The sequence below is a fragment of the Hippichthys cyanospilos genome, chromosome 1, assembly GCF_059441005.1.
Source record: "Hippichthys cyanospilos isolate Australia breed blue-spotted pipefish chromosome 1, RoL_Hcya_1.0, whole genome shotgun sequence".
In the NCBI taxonomy this organism is placed as follows: Eukaryota; Metazoa; Chordata; class Actinopteri; order Syngnathiformes; family Syngnathidae; genus Hippichthys; species Hippichthys cyanospilos.
The window spans coordinates 7,187,412-7,197,749 of record NC_142369.1 but is presented as its reverse complement, the minus strand read 5'-3'; the positions used below and the strand labels follow the sequence as shown (position 1 = coordinate 7,197,749).

The 10,338-nt window shown below is 36.5% G+C and overlaps 2 protein-coding genes across 2 annotated transcripts; both read left to right on the top strand.

Annotated features, from left to right (window-relative positions):
- The first annotated feature begins 556 nt into the window (after positions 1-556).
- Positions 557-2,815, top strand: fis1 (fission, mitochondrial 1). The gene is made up of 5 exons (XM_088434176.1): positions 557-623; positions 1,177-1,309; positions 1,382-1,458; positions 1,561-1,666; positions 2,409-2,815. Exons 1-5 carry the CDS (start codon positions 579-581, stop codon positions 2,510-2,512), a joined length of 465 nt encoding a protein of 154 aa, XP_088290302.1. The 5' UTR covers positions 557-578; the 3' UTR covers positions 2,513-2,815.
- A 3,299-nt stretch (positions 2,816-6,114) lies between these two features.
- cldn15a (claudin 15a) lies at positions 6,115-9,576 on the top strand. Its single transcript, XM_088418637.1, has 5 exons — positions 6,115-6,537; positions 6,612-6,776; positions 8,938-9,019; positions 9,090-9,197; positions 9,274-9,576. Exons 1-5 carry the CDS (start codon positions 6,321-6,323, stop codon positions 9,368-9,370), a joined length of 669 nt encoding a protein of 222 aa, XP_088274763.1. The 5' UTR covers positions 6,115-6,320; the 3' UTR covers positions 9,371-9,576.
- Positions 9,577-10,338: the final 762 nt, after the last annotated feature.

Below are 10,338 nucleotides of genomic sequence, written 5' to 3'. Positions count from 1 at the left end.
ACATCAGTTTATCTTTGGAAATTGAAAGCTCTAGGAGAATTTCCGCCAAGATTTTTTTTTCTATGCAAGGACTTTCTAATATGATTTTTACTACAGTGTTGACACATCCATACTATTTTATATGAAATGTTGCGTTTTGGGTTATATTTATTTTCTAACCTCTTAATTGTCAAATACCACTAGAATAGTCTTTACTACTAGATTAAATTCCTGCAATGTGATGGGGAATTTTTTCAATTAAAAAAAAATGTTCTCAACAGATTTGTGGTTCATTTGTGTACTAAACAAATCCTTTATGAATTCCCTTATGAAATTAGAATTGTTTCTCGGTCGCTTCTTCGTGATGACGTCACGGAAAATGATGGGCACGTTCAAAGGGTTCCTTGCCCGCAAACACGAGGCAATTGTTAGCTGCGTATAAAATAAAATATTAATTTACGCATATTTTTTTTCTATATTTATTTGTTCTTGATTATTTTTAGTACATGTTGTAAATCAATTTTGCGCTTCGCGGTGACGTCACGAGTAACGTACCCAACGATAGGCGGGACCTTTGCGTCCCACCCATTTCCGCAAACATGGAGGCTGTGTTGAGCGATGTTGTTGCTCCCGAGGACTTGCTCGTAAGTTCCCCCTATATTCTCAAAACACTTTTCCTTGTGCTTGTCGTTTGGCAGTTCGCAGTCCTACTAAAAAAAGTGCGTGTAAACCCCTTCCACGCTGCCAAATTAATGAATTATTTTAATTCGCGGCGACTAATTTGTCGCGTCACAGTATTAGCTAATGCTAACGCTCCTTTTAAATCTTTGACAGTTGTGCTAACGTTAACGACATGTGTCTGTACTACTTTTGTTATTTACCTATATATATATTTAAACTCTGACTGTGATATCTTTACAGATTAACCTTTAAAATAAACTGTACAATTATTGTCTCGCGAAAGCAAAGATACGAATTATTACGACAATAACTTTACTTTTCGCCAGTTTTTCGGCTTGTTTGCCACGTGAAGGATATTTTCATTTGTAAAACTTCGTATGTCCTAAATGACATTACTTTAAGTTTGGCATTGATTCTATTTTTTTTCTTGCTTACTTTGAGCCATGATGATTTGGTCACGTGTGAAGCTTGTCTAAATTTAGTGAGTCACTTCCTTTGTTTTTTTTTTCCTGCAAGAAATTTGAAAAGAAATACAACATTGAGTTGGCGAAGGGAGCTGTTTCGAAGGAAACCAAGTTTGAATATGCCTGGTGTCTGATCAGGAGCAAATACACAGATGACATCAAGAAAGGAATTGCGTTGTTGGAGGGTGAGTATTGACAGCAGACGTGTTTTCTGTATTAGTGTAGTTATTTTTCACAGTGTGGAAGTTGTTCTTAAGAACTTGTCCAGAAAGCCTCAAAGGATGACACGCGTGATTTCTTCTTCTATCTCGCCGTGGCCAACTACCGACTGAAGGTGAAAAGCTCGACAACATTTCACCCTTATTTTTCTTGACCATTTACATGAATATATGAGTGAACAAAAGTGATTGGGGTCATAAATGTAAACATTTTTCAGGAATACGAAGAAGCCCTGAAATACATCCGGATCCTCCTGAAAAACGAGCCTGGTAACAAGCAGGCGTTGGAGTTGCAGGCGCTCATTGACAAGGCTTTGAAAAAAGGTAAAATTTATACAGTGAGAGAGGGCTGTCAAGAGTTTGTGAGAGCCAAGTGTTTGTGAGAAGCAGTGAGAGTAACAGTGAGAGTGTGTACCTGAGAGCAAACTAGTGAGTGAGTGTCAAGTTTGTCAACCTGTGAGTTATTGTTGAGAGAGGCTTTGAGCACATGTAGAGCGTTGAGTGAGTGATGTCAGAGTTCATGTGAGAGCAAGTGTCCTGAGAGGTGCAGTGAGAGTAACTGAGAGTGAATACGAAAGTGAGAGTACATCATAGACAAATGCTAGTGAGTGAGTGATGTCAGTGTACCTGTGAGAGCAAGTGTTGTCGGTCAAGTTTCTCGACCTGTGAGTTACTTTGAGAGCGTGTAGAGCTTTGAGTGATGTCAGAGATTATGTGAGAGCAAATGTTCCAGAGAGGGACAGTGAGAGTAACTGAGAATGAGTGAGAGTGAAAGTGAGTACATCGGTGAGCAAACGTTAATGAGTGAGTGATGTCATTGTGTCTGTGAGAGCAAGCGTTGTGACTGAATTGGTCAAGTTTGTCTAACTGTGAGTTACTGTTGAGAGAGGGCGTAGACCAGTGAGTGAGTGAAGTCAAGAGTTATGTGAGAGCAAGTGTTCTAAGAGAGGAAGTGAGTACATTTGAGAGTGTATGTGTTTATTTGAGTGAATGTGCATCTGAGTAATTTTGAATGTGTTTGAGAGTGAGTACCAGCGCCCTAATCTAATCTGGTCTTGTTTTTTAGATGGTTTGGTCGGCATGGCGATCGTAGGGGGAATCGGTCTGGGCGTGGCCGGTTTAGCTGGACTCATCGGCCTGGCTGTGGCCAAACGAGGGCCCAGAATCTAACCGGGAACCCCCCATGCCCTCTCTCTTTTTTTTTTTTATCTTTTTTTTTTTTCTTCCAATTTTTTTTTTTTTTTTGCTGGACTTCCACTGTTCGAAGTCTCGGCTTTTGCATTGACATGGCTCGCCAACTTCCTCCCGTGTACATAACAAAACCTACATCAAGCCACGCCTTTTATTTATAATCCAATTTGTTTTCATGCTGCTTACTGAAAAGGGAACGTCCTGTCAAAAGTCCCGGGTTTAACGGCTTGTTTTTCTCCAAGCATCAATAAAAGAAAGACAGAAAACAAAAGGAAAAATGTCCACTCGAGTCCTCATCAAACAATTCCATTCTTATCGCCGCCACCGCAGGAAGTTGCTCCGCTGTACATCGCAACCTCAACATGAGAGTGTTGACATCAACGAGGGGGAAAAAAAATCTAAGAAAAAAAACACACATGCAACATGGCCTAGTTGGCTGGCCTTCTACAATCGTTTTGACCCAAAGATGAAATCAAATTTGTCAACCTTGTTTTACGACGCCATCATGTGTGGACCAATGTATGTGTGTGTGTGTGTGTGTGTGTGTGTGTGTGTGTGTGTGTGTGTGTGTGTGTGTGTGTGTTATCAGCCTCGTGGTGTGTTAATCATTAACTCACCTGACAGCAGCACCGAAACTTCTAGGTGACAAATGAGTCATTTGCCGTGATATTATTATTTTTTATTTATTTAAAAAATATATTTTTAATGCACCAAATCATACGCATAGTGAGGTTGTGAGTAAATAGCAAAAATAATTGAAATACAGCACTAATGCAAATTATTACCTACGTAGTTTAAAACTGAAAATAAGTCGTTTGGGTTTATGAGATTTGTTTGAGTATTTACATTCAAATGGCAAATATTACCCATTTAAAGTTTTATATATTTCTAATTGTATTTACATGTAATTTTTTTTAGATTCATTTAGAAAAGTTTAATCATGCACAGAGTACTTATCAGTAAACATCAAGTATGGAAAGCTTTTTTTCTTTATGTAAAATTTTCCTGAATTGGAGATTAATATGTAAGCTATCGGCATTATAAAGTAATATTGATAAAAATCTTTGGTAAACAAATTATAAGTACAATTCTTCAAAGTAGGGCCCTTTGTCAAATACAAGTTATGCACATTATGGTATTTTTTTTATATTCGCAATATGAGCTGGATGATTTTTTATGATCTGGAATGACTTTCATTTCGCAGCTGTGAATTTTCAAGAGTTATTAGCTTGAATTTCTTCATCTAATGCGTTTGAGACCGTTCGACTTTGAAATTGTTGACACATTTTTGCTGTCATACTCAAGGCTTTGCAATATTTACTTCCGATGTTTATGTGTTTCACATAGTGTTCTGTCCCCTGCACTCTCGCTTAAAAATCAAGCGAGTGGGAGAAAAAAAAATCCCTCACAAAGGTCTGGTCTTACTCAACATAGCTTCAATGTTTGTGTGTCACAATTAATTAGCTGACTGATAGTGTGTGGAAGGGCACGGACAGTTCATCAAGGTGACACCATTCTAACAAAAACAAGCATGTTGGTGGCTTTTTTTTTCAGAGATGCCATTGGTTACTGCTAAAATAACACAATTACACAGGATCTACTTATTGATATCTCAAAATCATGTCAACATTCAACTTTTTTTTATCATATGCGTAGTAACACTACACAATGAAATTCTTGATCTGTTCACTTCCCTAAGCAGATTTATATTCCACAAAATAGAGCAAATAATAAAGTAGGCAATAAAAAAACAATAAAACAGTAATAGGGCAATAAGGGCAAGTGACAAGCACAAATAAAGGGACAGACACATTCTGAACATATTATTTAGTTAGCAGCTTTACTGCACCGTGCAGGATATACAAGTACTTGACAAGTACGTCCTGCTCTGTTGTAAATATTTATGGCCCGAGCTGTTTGCAAAGCAATGTCTACTGCCTTCTCCTTATGCCTTTATTTGATTTGCGGTCAATGACGCTGCAGAAACATCTCATAACTCATGTTCAAGAGACAAAATTGCAAGGAGCGGTAATGAACAGCGATAGTTTCAATTTTATAACCCATCCAAGTGGGAAATGTATTGTATTAAAAACTCACATCATATCATCCAGTTGAGTAAGTACACTTTTACATACAAATGTATATAAATGTGTGTATATGTCTTTATATGCGCAATTGAACGCATTTATGTATATGGGCGGCTCGGTGACCCGTTGTTAGCACGTCTGCATCACAGTTAAGGGACCCGAGTTCAATTCCAGCTGGCGGAGTTTGCATGTTCTCCCCGAGCCTGCGTGGGCTCTCTATGGGAGCACCGGCTTCCTCCCACACTCCAAAAACATGCATGGCAGGTGTATGGGACACACTAAATTGTCCTTAGGTGTGATTGGGTGCCTGAATGCTTGTTGGTCTCTGTGCGCCCTGAAATTGGTTGGAATTCAGTTCAGGCCCAACTGGGATAGGCACCAGCATGCCTGCAACATTTGAAGATAACCGATTATAGATCATAGATGGATGTTGATATCTACTGTATGTTTGTATGTATACATGTATGTAAATATGTTTATGTAGATATGTGTACATGTACGTATATATATATATATATATATATATATATATATATATATATATATATATATATATATATATATATTTTATAACTATATTTTGACACTTGTGTCTTAGATACACAACATTTAAAAAATACTAATATAGAACCTGTTTTCGAAGCTTCTTTAACCTAACTAAAATAAATAAAAAGAAGTACCTGGAATTGAATGTCTGGACTCTTGAAATTTCAAAAATATATATATTGTTGGGATTGAATGAATCATTAGCGTCATAAATTAATCCCCACGTAAAATTTGCCATTGGAAAATTCTGAGAATTTTGCAAATCTGTGAATATATTGGATCTCTCAAAAATTGGTTAGAATGTGATTTCCCATGTTATGAATATGCAAGTAAACGCGGATGTATTTTGGTTCTTAATTCTTATCCATTCACTGACTAGAACTTTTAATATAAAAATTATTAGACTCATTACATCCTACACACGTAAATATTCGTCTTCACAGAGTGCAGACATTCATTCCCATGTACTTAAAGTATTTTGTTTTCAAATATTAGCGTTAAAGTGTTTGAAAATAGCACATTCAATCCTAAATAAGACATAATTATATTTTGTCTTTACTGTGGTCAAACATTAAATCCCATGCACAAGAGTACTTTTTTCAACGTATTAGAGTAAAAGTGAGATTAAAATCATGACTATGTTATCTTTATCATATATACATATTCTTATCATTTTACTGAATAATACCGTAGTCATAATTAATTAATTAATTAAGCATGAAATGGAAACCACTTTGAATTGAATTTGTCACCATATTTTCTTAAAAAAAAGATGCACCCTCCTCTCATCTTAAGCCATTTGATTTCGTCGATATTTTAAAATTTCCATTCAACCCGTACAACGAAAAAAAAAAACAGAAAATTCTGCTGCTCGTGTGACCATTGGACTCTGTGAGCCGATAAACACCTGTTGTGTTTCGGGGGTGTTAAGCGGTAGCCGATAGGCGTGCACGCGCGTGTTCGTGTTAAAGTGGGCGGAGAAAGCAGGTGATATAAATCCATGTCTTTGGTCGGCGTTAATATTTGGCAAGCGTTCATACTTGTGCAAGCCATCGCAGCCGATGCTTTGATTCACTCTCCCGACGTCGGGACGTCCCCTCTTTCTTGCCTCTTTTGGATCTTGAGAGTGGGCGTGGTGGGTTCGGGGTTCGAGCATGGATCCGACTGTGGAAGTGGTGGCCTTGTTTTTGGGCTTTTTGGGTTGGGTGATGGTCGGGGTGGCGTTGCCCAACCGCTACTGGAAGACGTCCACGGTGGACGGTAACGTCATAACCACGTCCACCATCTACGAGAACCTTTGGATGTCCTGCGCCACCGACTCAACCGGCGTGCACAACTGCCGAGAATTCCCGTCCCTGCTCGCCTTGAATGGTGAGTTGAACCTGATGGTTATTGCAAAAAAAAAAAAAAAAACTATTTTTTGTTGTCGTACCCTATCTATCAAGGTTACATCCAGGCATCCCGTGCCCTCATGATCACATCGGTGGTGATGGGCGCCTTTGGCCTGGTGGCGGCGCTGGTGGGCGTGCAGTGCTCCAAGGCGGGTGGTGACAACATGGTGCTAAAGGGTCGGATCGCGGGCGCCGCAGGCGTGCTTTTCATTCTTCAAGGTACCATAGTCCCACTCAAGATATCTTTCATTTTTTCACATTAAAAAAAAAATCACTGGTCCACGTTCATCTATAAAACACCCATTGTCAAGAAAGTTATTATTGCTCATCATGCATAACACTTTTCGCAGACTAGTTTTTCATACCCATCCTGATTACCACCAAAAGGAGCGTACCCATTGAAACATTACTTGTAGAGCCTACTGTAAGTGTATTTTTTAAGTTAACGGTTATTCATAATTAATTATGGGTGTGTACTGATATTGAGCTTTTTTAATGTTTTTAATATTTCTGAAGGTTGTCAATACCAACCATTGATCCTTACTGGAAAGAATATGTGACAATAAGTTCTCCGTGCTAGTAGTTAGCGCTACACTTGAGCAATATGACAAATCATAAGAGGAAAATCTTTGTTAGCAATTATTGCTCATTAACTTTGTCCTATTTTCAGACACTTACACCCTAATATTTAAAAATAAATGCCATAAATGAGTACATGAATATGAAAATTATGTCTGTGGGACTGATTGTTCTAGCTTTTTTCAATTTTACTCTATAGTACTTTGAAAAAATCTTATTTAGGATTTAATGTGCTATTTTCAAACACCTTTCTCCTAATACTTAAAAACAAAATACTGTAGGTACAAGGGAGTGAATAACTGCACTCTATGAAGATGCATATTTTTGATTAGCATGTAATTCATCTAATTTTGTTTAGAGAGGAATTAAAAGTTCTACAGTCTGAATATATAAGAATTAAACACCTAAATACTTTTGTGTTTGCTTGTGTATTCATAATTTGGGAATTCACATTTTCACCAATTTTTGAACGATCCTATTAACAGATTTGCAAAATTCTCAGAATTTTCCTATTGCAAACTTTCCTTGGGGATTAACTCATGACACTAGTAACTCATTCAATCCCAAATAAATATTTTTATAATTTTCAGTCCAGACATTCAATTCCAGGTAATGATGTAAATGAGTCAAAATCATCCTAAAAAAACAAAACAAAACACAACTGCTTTTGGTGACATAAAATAGGTAGACATTTATTTTACTCATTCAATTCCAAAGACATAATTTAATATTTATTATGGAATCCAGACATTCATTTTATTCCAATTTTGGTTTCAAGCGTTATGCTGAAAAAGGTTCTAAAAATGGCTGGTAGTAGCTGAGTTAAGAAAATAGTTGAAAGTGAGTTTAGCAGTATCATTTGGACAAAAAAATAAGCGCTTTGCTGTCATCCATGTGACATTTTAGCACCAGGAAACTAAGTTGAAGTGGGTGATGAACTTCATTCAGACAAATGTTGTGCTTTGCTGATATCGATCAGCAATTACAAACTGTTTTTTTTGGTGATTAGTTTGCGCGGATTCCTTAATTTACTTGCAATTTGTTTTGCTTTGTTAAAAAACTTAAAACAAATATTCTTTGTTCTGAATGGCAACAGATTAATTTTCATGTTACTGCACCTTCTGCCATCTAGTGGAAGAGCATTGAATTGTTTTTCCTGTCGCTTTATTTGGCTCACGTCAATACTGTAGATGAAAAATATAGATTTTTGTGAGTAAATTCGAAGTTATTTTGGATGATTTCCACAATGAGCCATAGTTGGTAATTACTGCTTCAAGGTGAGCGGCAAGAAAAAAAAAAACGACATCATCAAGCGTAGCTGCCGTAAAACACCTTCACGATAATAAAAGACGTGTTTTATGAGGTATAAAAATCAATTTTTCTTGTGAGACTTTGGACTTGTTTGGCAGTCACTGTCTCCTTAATGATTAATTTAAAAAATTAGGTTTGCGCACAATGATGGCATTGTCGTGTAGAAATGGAGAAAGTACAGTTGTATTTACCTTTCTGTTACAATGCAGTTCATCTTTTTCAATTTTTTGGGGTGAAAAACATTTTAGTCATTGAGTTTGAGGTGAATTTGTTCATTTTTGTTATCAGCATTTGAGAAATGTGAAATTCAAGGTAAAATTGTGAGTTTTCTGCATTATTTTACATTCCCATTTTTTTTGGAATATTTTGAGAGGAAATAGTTCCAAAAAGTATTTCCACTACTAGAATTTTCATTTCAATGGAAAATTTTGGAGGCATTTTCAGTGTCCTTTATTTGATTGAATATGTTTATAATTCTATTTTTCTATAGGTTTGTGTACGATGGTGGCAGTGTCCTGGTACGCCTTCAACATCACCCAGGAATTTTTCGACCCGTTCTTTCCCGGTACAAGGTACGGATGACGCGACACGTGCGGGGAGACAACCTCACGCGCGATTATTCTCGTGTTTCTGTCGCCGTAGGTACGAAATCGGCGAGGGGCTCTACATCGGCTGGTGCTCGGCCGTGCTCGCCATCGCAGGAGGGGCGGTTCTCATGTGCTCATGCAGGATGGGTTCCGAGGGAAAATAGTAAGTGACGCCGCCTCACTTCAAACCTAAAAAGTCCTTTGATTTTGTTCTGATGCGTTTAATATCATTCCTGCAGCCCTCTGCCTCATCAAAGCAGAGGAACCGTTTACTCTGGACCTGCCCGAACCAGAAGTGTGGCTGCTAGCACTTATGGACGAAATGCGTACGTTTGAATTGAGTTTTGTTTTTTTGTTTTTTATACTTTACATTAAATGATTATGATTTCTCGTTCTCATTGCTTTGTTTTGGACATTTTGTACGAGATTTTTTTTTATTTATGTCAACTATTCACATGTGTTATGCAATAAAATTATATTCATTCAGTTTTTGTACATCTGTTTTTACAGTTATGCACAATAAATATACAGTACATGTTGAACAGGGGTTTGGATTCATTTTTATCTAGAAAGAAAGAATCAATGAATTATTTTTTTTTTTTTAAGAAATTTGGAAAGCAATCAAATTTGGTAAAATTCGTCCTAATATTTGATTTAAAAAAATATATTTAATAATGATAAATATGTTTTTGTTGTTTTGTTGATAAATATGTTGTTGTTGTCTGGTCGTTGATTTTTTATTTATTTATCTTTATTATAATTGATTTGTAATGCAACACAATGTCCATAAGAAAGATACCATTTTCAAGGCAAAACAAATTAAAAGCAGTAAGAAAGACAAAATAATCTTTTATTCTCGGTCAACTCAAGAAAGTCAATAATAAAAGTGCAACGTGTATTGCCAACAATAAAATAGTCAAAGTATTTAGATTGTGTATTTATTTATTTTACAATTTTAAAAACGATTTATTTTTGTTAAAAACCTCCTTGAATTTGAAAAATTGAGTGGAACACGCTCTTTGTTTTTATCTATTAACTTTGATTTGTAGCAATGTATACAGTATAACAATATAAAACAATTTAAATAGCAAGGCCAAACAAGAAAGACCAACTCACAAAGGTCACAAAGGTCAATAAGACTTATCTCGTTCAAAGCATGCAATTATGTCTTTCAAATTTATCGTAATGGTGTGTCTGGTTTTTTTTTTTCTTCTACGCATAAATTTTTCAAAGTCTCTGCCCGAATTGGTAAACCTGCTCTTTGTTAATATTGAGCATGAACGCGGCGACCCGTTTTTGTCCAA